Raw genomic sequence first — 17,237 nt, 5'->3', positions numbered from 1 at the left:
TTGACTTTGGGGTTAGCTTTTTTTAATTTTTTTTAAATATATATTTTTTGAGACAGGGTCTCTCTCTGTCATCCAAACTGGAGTGCAGTGGCATGATCACAGCTCACTGAAGCCTTGAGCTCCTGGGCCCTCATGAGCTCAAATGATCCTCCTGCCTCAGCCTTCTGAGACTATAGGCGTGCACCACCACACCTGGCCAATAAAAATATTTAGTGGGCCCCTAGCTTTAGCAAGGTTGATAGAAATTTGCTTTGTATTATTGATAGTTTAGATGTACTTTTTATCTTCTGATTATATTTCACTTTTGGAAAAGCCACACACTTTTTTTGGATTGTTGTCAAATAATAATTTATTTAAAAATAATCTCAAAATATATTCAAACACATTCAGTAGCAAAGATCCACCATTGGCACACACATTAAGAAAGCACACACACTGGGCTCCTAGTTGGGCTAATTAAAATCTATATGGCTGGAAAGGTGGTTGGTTGTACTTAATGAAGCTTTTTTGAAGTGCAAAGCTATGCATAACAGATGAGCTTGAAAACTGCAGAGTTTAAGACAGACTTAATTTTTCATGATTTTCCCAAAGCCAGTCATGGTATTTATTTAATTTGTGGTCTTCAGGGTGCACCTGGAAGAAATACAACACACAAAGAGGCAGAGACCTTAATGTAACTTAGTCAGAAATATGTTTTTTAAAATTGGCTTTTTAAATGTTTGCTGGGGGACAGTACATTATGATACTATACCTAAAAGTTATAACTTTTAACCTCATGGGATTCATGAATATTTTAAGTTATACCTTATATTAAGGTAATCACATACAGTTTACAAAGTACTGTCCAAATGACTACTCACCATGACTTGGAGTGTGGGGTGGTGATGACATGAGTCAAGTATTAATACCTCACTTTCCAGAAGGAGGTTCTAGGCCCTGAGAGGTTAAATGGATTCTCAGGGCCGGGCATGGTGGCTCATGCCTGTAATCCCAGCACTTTGGGAGGCCGAGGCAGGTGGATCACAAGGTCAGGAGATCAAGACCATCCTGGCTAACATGGTGAAACCCCGTCTCTACTAAAAATACAAAAAAATTAGCCAGGCATGGTGGCGGGCGCCTGTAGTCCCAGCTACTCGGGAGGCTGACGCAGGAGAATGGTGTGAACCCGGGAGGCAGAGTTTGCAGTGAGCCAAGATTGCGCCACTGCACTCCAGCCTGGGCGACACAGTGAGACTCCGTCTCAGGAAAAAAAAAAAAAAAAGGATTCTCAGGTCACAATGGATTGCTCTGATGAAGCAGGGATAGGACCATGGTCCTTCAGTTCAGGCCTGGCCAGACCTACTGGTTGAATGCATGAGGGTGAGTCGCAAGCTGAGTGGGCACCCATCAGGTGCCAGTATACCATCAGTATGCCAAGGGCTGGGCATATTCAACAGGGCTAAAGCAGGACCCAGTCACCACAAAAGTAGCCTGAGACCACTAAGAGAAACCCAATAAGTATACATTGCAGGCCCAAACCTTCCTGCTTTCCTGTAGTGGTGTACTCTTGACAGGAGGAAAACCATGGCAGGCTTAGAGATAGTACACAAATGGGGAATGACAGGAAGAGGGCCAGAGGTGACAAACCACTGGAGATGAGTCAGAGGCCACACCTCTGGACTGGTCTTTGTGGACTTGGGAGTGCCTACCCCAAAACCTGCATGCCACCCACTTCCCCACAGCCAGGAACAAAATTGTTTGTGACTATAATAGCATTTGTGTCCAATAAATAGTCTTAACCATAATGGTGGACTTATTTTGCCCCAGAGACCAAATGTGCTGAATTATGGATGGGAGTGGGCCTCACCTGCTTCCACTCATTGACACAAAAAATTCGGTAAGAGTCGTTGCCATATTTACCAATCCCATGAAGCTCAATCGGATACTTCCACTGCTTTGTCAGGTATTCATCTGAAGAATACAACATCCCACACACCAGGTCAGCTTCTAAAGACACCCTCCCAAAATGTGTGGTGATGGGGCAGGATGGAGAGAACAGAAGAAAGGGACGGGAAAGGCTCTTTCCTGGCAACCTCAGTTGTGACTGCCCTTCTTAATGAATTCCTGTAGCACCCATATCATTTACCAAATCCTAACCACTCTTTTGTGCTGTGCTAATGCGACAGAGGTCACGTCCCTGAGGTCAAGAACTGGGCTTTCTGCTTCACTGACTTCTTCCCCTAATTCTGCCCACATGCCTGACCCAGTGATGGGCAAAGATTTATTGTTTAGGTCACTGGGAGGCTGTGGTTTGGGGAAAGTGGACTTTTTTAAATGTCTTGGGTGCTTGAGCTGAAAAACCTCCATTAATATAGTATCTGAGGACATTAAAGTTTAAGCTGTGGCTCTCTTAAATAAGCACAAGGTATTATGTTTTTCCTTTGGGTATACAGGAAAATACCTGAGAACTTGACAATGGTTTTTGCCCGAAGATCGTAGAGACCAAGAGGTTTAAGAAGTTCTGACACATCTCTCCAGTCTGCGGTTCTTGCTACCTCAGCTGAAGGATACTTCTCCAGAAACTTCCAGAGCACAGGTATTGCCATTTTACCTGGGAAGTAAAAGTAACTGAATGATTACAAGACTCTAGATAGGCTGATTTCATGTTCAAGTAGTTTCTCATCTAGAAATCTCATCCAGAGGGTTTTTTTTTTTTTTAAAACCACTGGCGAGAAGCCATTATCTGAACCAGCAACCACTTTCAGAATCAAATGCCAACACTGCTAATATATGGGGCTAATAGTCCAAATTATGCTGAAAACTGGCCTTGCATGATTAGCTTTTAAATGATCACATCAGCAGATAATGAGAGTAGAGGCATATAGAACAGAAGGTACATTCAGTGAAAAAGATACTTTTAAACACACACGAAAGAGGGTGGAGAAACATTAACTGATTTTCATTGATGATCAAAATGAATTTGAAAGTAGAAAATAAATAAAATCTACCCCTTTATTCTAAAAGGTCTGTTGGATGTCATCTAGTCTAATTTCCTCGTAGGTGAAGAGTTTAAGGGTGAAGGGAGAATGCCTTATCCCAGGTGACACACTCAAAATGGACTGTGAACCCAGGCATCAATTCAGTGCTTTCTCCTTACCACACTGTCTGTAAGACAAAGATAATAATCCCCAAACCTGAGGTCCGATTGAGAAATATAGTAGCGATGAGAAGCTTCCATGGATCGTGAAAAAGTGTTTCTTGAACGAGATTAAAAGGTGACCGAGGAGGTGTCCACTTCTTAAAGGCTTTACGTCGTGGGGGGCTAGGAGCTAAACAAACATACTGCATCAGAATTGAAAACCCAAAATAGAATTAGAATTTGCTGTTCTGATTGGGAAAGGGATACCTTCTTTGTTATACTTGCTGGAAAAATACAGGCTTGTTTTCCTTCTTTCTATCTGTGTTCGTGGGATGATACCTTCTGAAAAGGAAAAGTGAACGCTTTATCGAGTCTATGGTTTAGCTTAAAGCAATATTCAGGGATGCAAATAATATCAACACTGTTACAAAGCATGCCAGCTACTATTCTAAGCCCTTTACATAAATTACCCAATTAATCCAACTAATGACCCATGAACTTGGTATTATTTTTATCTCCACTTTACAGATATGGACATTGAGGCACAGAGAAGCTAAGTAACTTGCTCAAGATCACACGGATACTAAGTGTCAGAGCTAAAATTCAAATCCAGACAGTCTGGCTCCAGAGTCCTCACCTTAACCACTCTGTGATACTAGTTTTTTATGACTTATGTTCAGAGTTTATAGTATTGAAAAATTAAAGGCAGTATGGAATATTTTAAATTACAATGCATTTGTATAATGTGGTCATTAAAATATTTTTTAGACTATTGTGAATACTTTCCCATTAACTTCTAAATGAAAAAAGCAAAAGTCTACACATAATCCCAATTTTATAAAAAAGGGGAAACATATATAAATAAAAATACAGAGGTTAAGAATGAAATAAGCCAAAATGATATAACGGTTGTTGCCAAGTGCTAATTTTTCTTTTCTTCTTTACTTTTCTATATTTTCCAAAATTTCTGCAGTGAACTTACTTTTACGCCTACCAAAAAAAGGGATACAGACAAAACAGAATATACAGACAAAACAAAGTCTGCAGAAAAACCTACAATTTGAACCCTAGAGCACCTGAGACAACTACCTATTAAGAACCTCTGTCTACTGGGAACCAGTATTATCAGACTTCTCAAATTTCTAAAATCACATGTAATACTCCTTAGCCATATCCTCGCAATTTGAATATCAGTTAATAATACCTTGCATTTGTATAGCATCTTTTTCACTTCTCATTTTATAATATTTTTGATGTGAAAAACAGGACTAGTCAGGGTGGTTACCTCTCTTTTACAGATGAAGAAACTAAAGCTTTGAAATTAAGCAATCATCCCAAAATGATATTGGGATTGACTATAAACCGGAACAAGTATCCAGGTCTCCAGATAATTAGACTACTGTTTTTTTGCTATTTTAGTTTGAGTAGGTAAAGCCCAGTAGAGAGTTAAAACAACAACAACAACAACAACAACAACAACAAAGGAAACTGCTCTGACTGCTCTGATTTGACAACTTTTTCTGTGGGCTCCTATGAATAATTACTAACCAATCTCCTTTATGCCAAGTTTACTTGGCAATTTCTAGCTAAGCCAATGGGAATCTTCACTATTTCATGGGACACCTAGGAACCTAAGAGTTCTTCATCTTATGTTGAGAACTACACTCTTATCACAAAAAAAGTTTTTAATTTTTGCCCATTTTGCTAGCAATAAATCTACATAAACCTCAAAGCTTTCGTCAAGAAGCTCAGTGTTTAGGACACAGACTTGAAGAATTCTTATGAAGAATTCTTATACCATAAGAATATACCACTAGGTATATATGGCCATCTTGTGTTAAAGGCAGAGAAACTCCAGGCACAGAAAAGACATACAATCATGGGTAGAACTGGGAACAAGAATCGTATCTATTCTCCTGCTTCACAAATTTGTCCAGGCTGTTTCCCCACAGGAGTTTAAGTAAAATTATTATTCTTTAAAGGAGTTATTCATTACACCATAATAGCATAATGAATAACTAATACAGGGCTGCTCAAAAGGCCTCCTTTTTATCTCTTATTCACTGAGGGAATAAAGACAAAACTGCTAAGTTCTGAATTCTGTATTAAGAGCATATTACAAATAATAGATGAACTATGTGATTATACTTTTGAATTATTTAGAGCTCTAAAGCATTTCAGAGAAGTATTACATTATAATAGAAGATAAAAACGACTATGATATATACAAAATTAAATTGGAAGTCACATCTAGTAGTAAGTATCAGGAGGGGTGTGAAGAGAAGACACCAACTATTCTCCACCCATTTATGTATATAAGAAGTCTTCCCGGCCGGGCGCGGTGGCTCACGCCTGTAATCGCAGCACTTTGGGAGGCCGAGACGGGCGGATCACGAGGTCAGGAGATCGAGACCATCCTGGCTAACATGGTGAAACCCCGTCTCTACTAAAAATACAAAAAATTAGCCAGGCGTGGTGGCGGGCACCTGTAGTCCCAGCTACTTGGGAGGCTGAGGTGGGAGAATGGTGTGAACCTGGGAGGTAGAGCTTGCAGTGAGCCGAGACTGTGCCACTGCACTCCAGCCTGGGCAACAGAGCAAGACTCCATCTCAAAAAAAAAGAAGTCTTCCCTAAATTTTTCACAAGTGAAGGCTTTTAATTTTCCTTCAAGTTTTAAGATTACTGGCTGGAAAGAGGATGGAAAGAAGGGAAAGCCCTGCTGAGAAGGAGAGTCCCAGGTGCTGCACCAGGGAAAGACAATGGCAGCTGTTAACAGTAGTACTCTCCTTTGCCATGGCCTCATGACAGCAGTCAGCTGATTTTCTCTCTGCCATAGGAAACTGCTTGAATATCAGTTAGATAAGTATTAGGATCAACTGGTAGGATGTATCTCATATTTGGCCCTATTTCTTGGCTCTATTTTCACGTCTTAACCATGTACAGGCACAAATACAAGATGCCGGATTATAAATTTCTCATCATATAAAGTTTAATAGTGCTTGAAAGCACTGGATAGCTTGAAATATTTTCTCACCAGTAAAGTCTTTCTTGGTTGGTGAGCAGTTGTCCATTTCAGAGCCACGTTTTAAAATGTCAGTATGCAAATGTTCCTTCTTTTCCGCAACTACTTCTACTTTTGTTCCAGTTTCTTCAGTTTCTAAAAAGGTATCCTCATACTTCTCATTGTGTTCTGCATCTCTGGCTGAACATAATTTGTTTATGATGCCGGAAGTTTTTTGTTCAAAACAAAAATTTGATCCTGAACTCAACGATCTGTCTTTCACAAGCCTCTTTTCTTCACTGGTCGCACTGAGGGTCTCACCACATGCTCCAGCATCAAAAATGCAGACAGTTCCGTCAAGCTGACTTTCTTGTGCAACAGGCTCACTTTCAGCATCTGCTTTATTACACACAGATTCTCTTTTGCTATCACTTTGAACAAAACCTGAATAGCTCTTCCTACATCTTTTTTTAGTTTTCTTAATTGGGATTCCTTTCAAAATAGTCACCTTTCCTTTGGGTTTTCTAACCTTTCTGAAGTTAACATCATCAACACCCTCATCTTCTTTCAAAAGCAAATGAGTGGAAGTAAAGTTAGAGAGTCCTCTGCTATCCGGCAACTCTGAACTACTACTTGGCGGCATAAACACATCCTTTTTGCACTTGCTTCGGGTCCTGAGGTTCTGGTTTGAATTGTTACTTTGGTTTTGTAGGTGGGATGTCAGGGCTGCCATGCTGGAGTCTTTATATCTTGACTTGGTATCCCTTTTAGAAAGTACAGTAAAATCAAAATCTTCTGGCTTAAGACAAGTCTCTCCATTTTTGTGAAGATAATTAGCAAGTGAACTTTTGGATCTGAACTTCAGTCCTTGTGGGCTAGAAAATGATATTAAAGGAAACTTACTGCTAGTAAATAGAAGGGACTTTTAAAAGAATTGGACCACATTTCAGATTTCTAATTAATTTCCAAATGTTGCCATAGGCATCTGTCATTTAAAAATGAAAAAGAGTGATAAATGGCACTTTTAAATGGTTTGTTTCCTCTATGACAATATAAAATAAATTTATAAATATAACTTAAATGCAACCTACCCGTTAACCATTCACAGTAGGAGGGACAAAATGTATGTAATTTTCCCCAAATCACTTGATGTAATTAATAGCAACATTGAAAGAATAGAATCTGCAATCGTTTTATGATAAAAATATAAAGAAGCCAAGATTCCTGCTATGCTCCCACTATCTGACCAGACAAAATTATTTTGCTTTACTGTCTTTACCATCTTATATGCTTACCTGATAAAGTACACATCAAATCTTCCTGCTGTCTTCCCAAATAACCTTTGCTTCACAACTCTTTCCCATCCACACGGGACAGACTTATGGCATTCTGTCCCTGCAGTACCACCAAACTGAGCAGAAGCGATGGGTTCTAGTAGCAGGGGATTACATTCACTGCTTCTTTTTATCATCATTTGTTCCTCATCTTCTTCCACTCTTTCCAATTCCACAGCAACATCTTCTTTGCTGGAAAAACAAAGTCTAAGTGATTAACTCATTTAAAATTTATCTTCCACTGCCTACTCAGTTTTAATCCATGATAATGCGGGAACCACATAGATTATCATATTAAAATGGGGGAGACTAAAGTCAGTATGGACCAGCCTTGTGCTATGGGAGTATTTTCCTGTCTTCCAAAAGCTTCCCATACCCTCTAGCACAAGTTAAAAAGTGTTGGAAATCTCTGCACAACAAAAAGGTCAAGTTAGAAACTTTTCCGATTAATTACTGAGTAGGGCTATTGTAAAGATTTCTGGGGGCACTTAGCATAAATTTGAGAATATGAGCCAACAGCTGAGCTCTTAACCTGAGCTCTTAAGCATCAGAAAATGCTTAAATAAATCAGTGAGTTATATTCTCTTCTCTGCCAATAAATGAGGTAAAAGTTTTACATAATGTAAAATTTCTGGGAGAGTGTATCACTTTCATCAGATGTAACCCTCCAGAAGGTAAATAATTTGATACAGAATTTTTGAATCTCCTTCATTCTTGATCCTCATGGTAACCTTGTAGGTACGATAAGATTAACTCTCAATTTATTGATAAAAAATTGAGTGACAGAAAGGTTAAATTACTTGCAGAACAGACACCTGAACCCAAGTCTACCAAATCTTGGTCTAATACTTCTCTCCCATACTATTATTGAAAAAAGTTGGCAAGGCAAGGTGGCTCATGCCTATAATACCAGCACTTTGGGAGGAGGAAGTGGGAAGATCACCTGACCCCAAGAGTTTGAGACCAGCCTGGGCAGCACAGTGAGATACCTGTCTTTATAAAAAATGAAAAAAAAAAAAAAAAAAAAAAAAAAAGCAGCCGGGCGTGATGGCGCATACCTGTGGTCCCAGCTACTAAGCAGGCTGGGGGCAGGAGTATTGCTTGAGCCCGGCAGGTCAAGGCTTCAGGGAGCTATGATTGTGCCACTGAACTCCAGCCTGGGTGACAGAGTGACACCCTATCTCAAAAAAACAAAAAACTAAACTAAACTAAAACTTCATTAATGTTCCAGTGTGTCTTCTATGATGAAAACATAATTTAAAAATTAAAAAAAGAAAAATTTCAGTAAAGTGTATCCTAATCACTAAACCACAGATTGTAAAAGCTGGATGGGTCTAGAGAGATCATTTAAACCAAGTTATTTTCTACAAATAGGGAAACTATGCAAGAACTAGAATTAGAATCAAGGTTTTCTGATGTAAGTTGGGGTAAAATAATTTTGCGGAGCTGGGCGGATCTTATGAAATGATACTGTTTACAATTTTAGAGATAAAGATACTGAAGCCTGGTGAAATCAGCACAAACTATTAAAGAGACTGGGGCTCAAATCCCAGCTCCGCCAGCTGTAAGTTTAGCAGCAAGTTACTTAACATCTCAAAGTCCCTGTAAAATACTTTCTGTAAAAAGAAGGTGATGCCTCTTTCAAAGTAGTTCTTAGGATTCAATTTCGAAAAAAGTAGGTAAATCTTAACCTCCTATCATACATGTACTCAAATAATTTCCTAGGATCCTCCAACTCAAGGGGACTTCTTGCACAAAACCTCCTGGCTCCCCCTCAAGTCTCCCTGGTCATCTTGGATGAGGAAGTCGGGCGCACCCCAGGACTGATCCCACAGGAAAAGCACCTGAGCTCCAGCCCCTAGTAACTAAACCCGTGGGCTTCGAGGTCTCTGCCGACCCTCTGTCCAAGGTTAGAAAGGCCCACACACCGTCCACTCTCCCGATCCCGTTTTACAGGCGGTGAAACTGAGGCCCAAAAGGGAACAGTAATTTACCGGAGGTCACTCGGCGGATCTGGGACTAGGCGCTCACTAGAGGTGACGGTGGGGGCAGCTCCGCGGTCCCCCAGGTTCAGACTCTCCGACCCAGTCGTGCCCATCGAGCAGGCTCCGGCTGCAGCAACGAGCCCAGCACTGCGAAGCCCTGGGTGTGGGGCGGAGTAAGATGTGAAACCTCAGCTCACTGAACCGGGCTGCAACCGAGGTCTGAATGTTGCGAAAGTGGCCCAGACGCCGCCGCTGCTTTTCGGCCGCCCCTGCTTTTCGGCCGCCCCCTCGGCTACAGCCGCCATTTCCACGCTCCACCAATCAAATCCATTGTCGAGGAAGGCGCACCGCCCCCACAAACCCCAACCAATCGCGCGCGCTCTGGTTGCGCTGATGCCTTAGGGGCTCCAGTTCCACCCTAGCTTTTGCTGCTTTTCTCGCTTTGCCTTTCGGACATGCGCACTCGGAGGAAGGCGACCTCGCGCTCAGCTTACCGCGCATGTACGTTGCCAGGGGTAACGCAGGTAGCCAAAGTGGCTTGTGGCGTGGCTACCGTTAGTGAGGCGGTTGCTGAGACAGACGCTGAGGCGGAGAGGAGGAGCCCGAGGCGTAAGGGAAGCCGCGATGAGGGCCGTGTTGACGTGGAGAGATAAAGCCGAGCACTGGTGAGAAGCCGGGCGGTCCGCGAAAAGCGGGAGGTCGAGTCCCAGCGGGGACTGCGCGAGCCGCTGCAGCGTGTTTGAGGCTGGCAGCGAGCTTGCTGCCTGGGCCGAGGGCACTGAACCCCGGCCTGGGAGACTGCAGGGTCACCCTCCCGCCCCTTGGCGGTTGGCGAAACTCCTGAGGGTTGGAGAGCGGCAAAGGGAGGTGCCGCGCCTGGAGGTAGTGCCGGTGGAGGCGGCTCTTCCCTCACGGTCTGGCCTTGTCGCTGCCTTGGGTTCGTCTCACACCCACGACACAGCACGAAGCTGCTCAAGCTTCGCAGTTCTTGCCACTTCCACATAGTACCCGTACTCTTGTTTACTTGACGTTTTTCTCTAAATTGTCTCATTTATTTTAATTATGATTTCACATTTTACAAGGAAACTTTATTACTCCATTTATGAAAACCAGTGTCACTTGCTCTAAGTGTTAAGATAAAATCAGCGTCACTTGCTCTAAGTGTAAAAGTAAAACTTAAAGTAGGGAGAAACAAAACTGAACAGGCTGTAGCTAGCTGTTGTTGCTAGGGAGCCTTTAAACCTGGTATCTCGTTTCTCTAAAATTGGAGATTGGCAGGTATGATCAGAGAGGTGCTCAAAATGAGCATCAAACACAAGCTCTCCTAATTGGGAAGTTTGAAAAAGAATTGAAGGTGAATAACTTTGTCACCTTTTGATTCAGTTATTTAATGTCCTATTCCATTGTTATTGGCTAAATCTATAATATAGTCTGTTTTGTCATACACTTATTTATGGGATAGGTCTCGGCCTGACTTTGAAAATCATTCAGCATTGTTGTGAAGCCACTGTTCTGGCCACTGGAGCAGGTTACTTGTCTTTGGTTCAGTCCTTTCTGAGATCTTTCTCTGTGTGAAGCATGCCCTCTCTCCTCATCTCACACGGAAATCCTGCACATCCTTCAAGGCTCACGTTGGAGACGGGTCCTCTCTTTTGTGTTCGGCACTAGTGGTAGCTGACATTATGTGCCAGGTCTCGCTAAGCACTTCTTATCCTTCATCTCGTTGTCTCTGTTCACCACTTTCTGAGGTAGGTACTATAATTTCCTCTATTTTATGTATGAGGAAACTGAAGCACAGAGAGGGTGGGTAATTTGCCAAGGTAACACAGTGAGGGGTGGAGCCAGCTTTCAAGCTCAGGTCTTCCTCACTCCAACGTCAATGCTCTCAGCCCCTACATTAATTTTTCCTTATATTACAGAGGTGGCAAACTCAAATGTCTGCAGGAGATAGACAGGTAACATAAATGAGAGATGTCTATTTGCATCTTAAACACTAGGAATTGTATGTTTTCCTTAGGAATAGTCTTGTATTCTATACCCCATTTTTCTTGAAACACACAGCCCTATCAGTGAATCTTTCATTTGTACTTTTAATAGAGATTTGAGTTTTAAAAAATCATTTTATTTTTAACTTTATTATAAACGTACCTATATCACAAGCTGATGATAGGCAACTGAACATTTGGCTTCAATGTCAGAGAGTAACAGAGTGTGGCAAGGAGTGTGGCAAACTGCAGAGCTCATGCTTGTCCTAAAAGGGGCAGCTGCTGCTCAGCTCCTGCCAATTACCACCATGCAGGAATTTGGCCTAGTGTGCTCAGCTCTTCCTGTTTTCACCAGAAGCTAGGAATCTGGGTTTTTATGTGAAATGGCCTAATTTTTAAATGTTAGCATCTACTCTGAAAAAAAACAAAACAAAACACTGTGTGGGCCAAATAAAACATTTGCTGGCCAAATGCAGCCCGATTTGCTCTGTTTTCAACCCCTGGCACAGAATTTCGTTCATTTCTCTCTTGTGGTACTTCCAAAGTCTGTTGAGTGTAAGAGTTAATTTTTTAAATCTGTTTATTTCGGAAGTCTGATAAACCCGTTAAAGGCAATGGCTATGTCTTACTCATTTCCAAATTATTCTAGAGCCTAGTCAGGTCAGTGGTTGTTGTTACTATGGGTAGTAATAAAATACTAGATATATATAAAATGAAATGCTGTGGATAGATGTATTCATACATGAATGAATAAGTGAGTGAATGAATGATAAATAAAGATTGGTTGTCTGGTTTTTGGCCCATTACAGATTTGAAACAACCTATTAGGATAAGGGATGTAGGGTTCTATAGACCATCAATCCTGATGGCTGCTAGATGTACCACCAGCTGATGGCCCAGAATGAAAACAAAACAAAAAACTAAAAAAAAAAAAAAAAGGTAGTAGAACTAAAAAAATCCTAGATGTCAAAGATTAGTCCTCCACATCCAAATCAGCCGTCGTCTCCCAGTCTGCTCCTTTGCTTCTATTTTAACCTTCACATAGCAGCAGGAACTCTCTTTTTTTTAAGACCTGCTGCTGTGATCCTGTTACTCTACTTCTCATAAACCTAGAGTGATTCCCAATTACTTTCCATGTCAAAATTGTGCATTTTGCTAGAGGGTCCTCCTGACCCTCCTCCCCACTAGGCTTGCAGCATTTAAATTTATACTTTTAGGTTGAGCAGAAAACTCTATCCTTCCCAAATGCTCCCTTATTCTATGAACTCCCTAGTTTTCTCCCTTAAATGCACAGCTCCAGGTTCATCTCAACCAGGATGCCTTATTAGGCTATTCCAGTCAGGCTAGCATCTGCTATAACTCTCCATTCATGCCAGCTAGTATTTACTAAGTACTTGCTATAGGCAACATGTCTTTATATGTGTTATCATGTTTAATCTCTACAACATGTGAGGTTGGAATTTTTTATCTCATTTAAAGATGAAGAAATTGACATTTAATGAGGTGACATAACTTACCTAAGATTACAAAATGAGTAAGTGGGGCTGGGTCAGATTATGTAGGAGTTGGAGAGGCACTGTGGGACATCGGTTTACAGTGAGGTGGGTACAGGGTTGTCAGAGGACAATTTGCAGGATTCCTCTGTATCTCTGCAATAGAATCTGACAGTGTGTCTTCTGACAATGTATCTCTTTTATAAAAAGAGGCAGGTGGAGAGAGAACCATCCTACAGTAAGTAGAACAGACTGCCTGCAAATGAGTGAGCTCCCAGCCCTGAAGTGTTCAAGCAGGGGCTAGATGGCCATCTATAAGGAATTCTTGCCCTGATGGGGCAGTTGGACTGCATGACAAGGTCTAGAGTCCTTTCCAATTCTGAGTTTCTGGTGATCTCATAATTATATTTATTACGTGTCTAGGACAGTGCCATGCACTGTGGGTCCACAAATATATAAAACAGGGCCATTGCTCTCAAATTGCGTATGACTATAATTAAAGGGGTAAGATATCTAACACAATGTAAAGAAGACTGTTTAATTCAGAGCTAAACTGAAACATACAGATTCTAAGTACATTAAGAGTTTAGATTGGGGCAAATCAGACGTATATGTTATATTTTAGGAAGGCAGATTTCAAGATATTCAGAGAAAATGAATTTTTATATCTAAGAGAAAGATAGTTCAGGCTTGGCTCAAATGAGACATTCAGAAACGATTTTGTGATAATTCAACCCAAAATGACCCTTATGAAGAAGAGGTCACACAGGAACCACTTTGATGAGCTCATATGTGTATAAGGCAGAAAGGAAGCCACATACCAAGGATGACTATAGATGAGGGGTGCAGACACCGCTCCAACATCTGATAATCTACCATAGCAATCCCCAAGTGTCAGGTGCTTTACATAGACTGGCTTGTGCACCCCGTGAGTAGGAGGCTACCTCTCTATCCTTGTTTTGTAGGTGAGAATGAAAGCTCAAATAGGAGGTCAGCTTTTCTGGCCCCACAACCCCTCTACTTTTTAGTCCACCATGCTGCTTCTCCTCAAAATGTGAAATGTGCCAAGGCTCAGAGGAAGAAAGCATAAGAAACAAGGAAGACCCAGGTCTGTTACCACATAATGGTGAGGAAGCTGAAAAACTCAGGGTTTCAGTTTGCCCAGCTAGAAAGAGTGTGATAATCATCCTTGTTCCAGCTTCTTTATCAGCCAGCTCTATGACAAGGAGCAAACAACTTACCTCTCTGTACTTGAGTTTTCTCATTGGTAAAATCGGGGCAGTGGTGCCTGTCCTGTCTACTACACTATGTTTTCGTAAGGATCAAATGAGATAATGTAAGTTTACACTTTTTTTTTTTTTTTTTTTGAGATGGAGTCTCGCTCTGTTCCCAGGCTGGAGTGCAGCAGCGTAATCTCGGCTCACTGCAACCTCCACCTCCCAGGTTCAAGCCATTCTCCTGCCTCAGCCTCCCGAGTAGCTGGGACTACAGGTGCACACCACCACACCCAGCTAATTTCTGTATTTTTAGTAGAGACAGGGTTTCACCACGTTGGCCAGGATGGTGTTGATCTCTTGACCTCATGATCCTCCCACCTCAGCCTCCCAAAGTGCTAGGGTTACAGGCGTGGGCCACCATGTCTGACCAAGTTTACGTTCTTTAACAATTCTTAAATATTGAATAACTGTGAAGAGTTTTTAATTAAAAGAAGCATCAGGTCAACAGAGCCATACTAAAAGCTTTCTGAATTCTTCATGTAATGCCTTAAGTAGGTAATAATACCTTTTTTTGACATATGATAACAATGATAATGGCGGCCACATAGCATAATGATTAAAACATGGGCTTCAGAGCCAGATTGCCTAGGTTTGAGGCCGGGTGCAGTGGCTCACACTTAAAATCCCAGCACTTTGGGAGGCTAAGGCAGATGGATCACTTGAGGTCAGGAGTTCGAGACCAGCTGGCCAACATGGTGAAACCCTGTCTCTACTAAAAATACAAAAACTACCTGGGTGTGGTGGCAGGCACCTGTCATCCCAGCTACTTGGGAGGCTAAGGCAGGAGTATAGATTGAAACTGGGAGGCAGAGGTTGCAGTGAGCCGAGATCTTGCCACTGCACTCCAGCCTGGGTGACAGAGCAAGACTCCGCCTCAAAAGCAAAAACAAAAACAAAACAAAAACACAACAGATTGCCTTGGTTTGAATCCTGGCTCCACTTCCATTCAGTAGCTCTTTATTTTTAGGCAAGTTATTTAACTTCTCTTTGCCATAGTTTTCTCATCTGTGAAACAGGTATACAGTTGTTTTGAGGTTAACACAAGTTAATACATGTAGAGCATTTAAACTGTACCTGGCATACACAATAATAAATGTGTTCAATAAATGTTAGTCACTTACTAATGTATGAAGGATAACAGATTTGACATACTTGGCAGTAATTCAAGGGAGCAGAAGGCAGCATAGCACGGTAGTTACAAGCACAGACTCTAGAGTCAGACCTGAGTTGAAATCCTGGCCCTTGCACTTGCTAGTTGTGTGACATCAGGCAAACCACTTGACCTCTCTGAGCCATGGTATCCTCATCTACAAAACAGAGTAATAATTCCTACCTCACAGAATTATTGTGGAGATGAAACAAAATAATGCATTTTAAGAACTCAGCAGGTGCTGTCTGGAATAAGAATTCGAAGTACTGGTATTGAGAGTGTACTTTTAGGTTACTGACAAAAGCTTGATTTTTAGATTACTGGTGTAAACCAAAAATAAAATTCAAAGGCCCCCCAACCATCTGAATGGATTTCCTTCTCAACCAGGGCTCTTTTAAAATTTAACCTGAGAGACTGTTTCAGGCCATGATGGGAAATGGGGGTCAAACATGCCTCAGTATACCTCTTTGGCATTAACATCAACACAGACTTTAAGTAAGATAAGAAACATTTTACAAACTATCCTGTCTAAAGCCTAGTACTTAAAGGCTTCCTCTGCAAACAGTAACTTGGGTTGCCACAATCCTTTATCTTAACCCAGGCATTCCTTTCTGTTGACACTAGGTCTTTTTTTATTTTATTTATTTATTTATTTATTTTTTGAGATGGAGTCTCACTCTGTTGCCCAGGCTGGAGTGCAGCCGCGTGATCTTGGCTCACTGCAAGCTCCGCCTCCTGTAGCTGGAACTACAGGCGCCCGCCACCATGCTCGGCTAATTTTTTGTGTTTTTAGTAGAGACGGGGTTTCACCGTGTTAGCCAGGATAGTCTTGATCTCCTGACCTCGTGATCCGCCTGCCTTGGCCTCACAAAGTACTGGGATTACAGGTGTGAGCCACCGCGCCTGGCCGACGCTAGGTCTTTAGATAAGCTCAACCAATTGTCAATCAGAAAAATTTTAAATCTACCTGTAAACTGGAAGCCCCCTGCTTCAAGTTGTTCCATCTTTCTGGACCAAACCAGTGCATTTTTTTTTTTTTTTGAGACGGAGTCTCGCTCTGTTGCCCAGGCTGGAGTGCAGTGGCCGGATCTCAGCTCACTGCAAGCTCCACCTCCCGGATTTATGCCATTCTCCTGCCTCAGCCTCCCGAGTAGCTGGGACTACAGGCGCCTGCCACCTCACCCGGTTAGTTTTTTTTGTATTTTTTTTTTTTAGTAGAGACGGGGTTTCACCGTGTTAGCTAGGATGGTCTCGATCTCCTGACCTCGTGATCCGCCCATCTCGGCCTCCCAAAGTGCTGGGATTACAGGCGTGAGCCACCGCGCCCGGCCAACCAGTGCATTTCTTAAATGTATTTGATTGAAGTCTCACGTCTCACTAAAATGTATAAAACCAAGCTGCACCCTGACCCGCTTGGGCACATGTTCTCAGGACCACCCGAGGGCTGTATCATGGGGCTGTGGTCACTCATATTTGGCTCAGAATAAATCTCTTCAAATATTTTACAGAGTTGGATTTTTTTGTTGACACTGACAAGTTTATCCCATGCTAAACTTTTACTATAGGTTGGGTTTTGTTTTTTTTTTGTTGTTGTTGTTTGTTTTTTGAGTGTTTTGTTTGTAGCAACTTCAGTAGTAACCTTAACAATAGTATGTTTTGACAGTGCTTGACAGGTTTTTGACACATTCTTACTGAACCAATGAAATCCTCTGCCTGGGGCATTTGAAAATCTTTGTAATATGGCTCCAGCCCATTTTTCTAGCCTCATATCTCCATGTTCTAGCAACGTCTCACACATAGCCAGATGTTTCAGTCAAATTAAATTATTTTGATTACTTGTGTTGACAAAAAGAGTCAAACTGCAAAATATTAAAAGAGATTTATTCTGAGCCAA

The 17,237-nt window shown here is 41.7% G+C and overlaps 2 protein-coding genes across 42 annotated transcripts in view; one reads left to right on the top strand and one right to left on the bottom strand.

Moving 5' to 3' along the window:
* Window positions 1–321: 321 nt before the first annotated feature.
* MBD4 (methyl-CpG binding domain 4, DNA glycosylase) lies at window positions 322–9,674 on the bottom strand. 8 transcript variants are annotated; one of them, XM_077993649.1, is made up of 8 exons: window positions 9,448–9,674; window positions 7,415–7,645; window positions 6,128–6,994; window positions 3,386–3,480; window positions 3,174–3,308; window positions 2,441–2,590; window positions 1,847–1,950; window positions 322–633 (listed from the first exon to the last, which is right to left on the bottom strand). In XM_077993649.1, exons 1-8 carry the CDS (start codon window positions 9,549–9,551, stop codon window positions 556–558), a joined length of 1,764 nt encoding a protein of 587 aa, XP_077849775.1. In that variant the 5' UTR covers window positions 9,552–9,674; the 3' UTR covers window positions 322–555. The 8 variants fall into 8 exon arrangements, with proteins under 8 accessions (XP_077849775.1, XP_014985645.3, XP_077849778.1 ...); XM_015130159.3 differs by having other exon boundaries at window positions 3,386–3,460; window positions 6,153–6,994; XM_077993652.1 differs by having other exon boundaries at window positions 1,900–1,950; window positions 3,386–3,460; window positions 6,153–6,994.
* Window positions 9,675–9,955: 281 nt separating this feature from the next.
* IFT122 (intraflagellar transport 122) overlaps window positions 9,956–17,237 on the top strand; it is a 97,009-nt gene continuing 89,727 nt past the window's right edge. For all 34 annotated transcript variants that reach the window (XR_013414225.1, XR_013414224.1, XR_013414223.1 and 31 more), the window contains exon 1: window positions 9,956–10,103. Coding sequence is in view for 20 of the 34 variants with exons in the window: in XM_077993563.1 (XP_077849689.1) it covers window positions 10,063–10,103 (41 nt within the window). In the remaining 14 variants the exon portion in view is untranslated. The remainder of the gene's footprint in view (window positions 10,104–17,237) is intronic.

This window comes from Macaca mulatta, chromosome 2 (genome assembly GCF_049350105.2).
Source record: "Macaca mulatta isolate MMU2019108-1 chromosome 2, T2T-MMU8v2.0, whole genome shotgun sequence".
Taxonomy (NCBI): domain Eukaryota; kingdom Metazoa; phylum Chordata; class Mammalia; order Primates; family Cercopithecidae; genus Macaca; species Macaca mulatta.
Note: the sequence above shows the minus strand (reverse complement) of the source record. Positions and strands in the feature narration are given on the sequence as shown.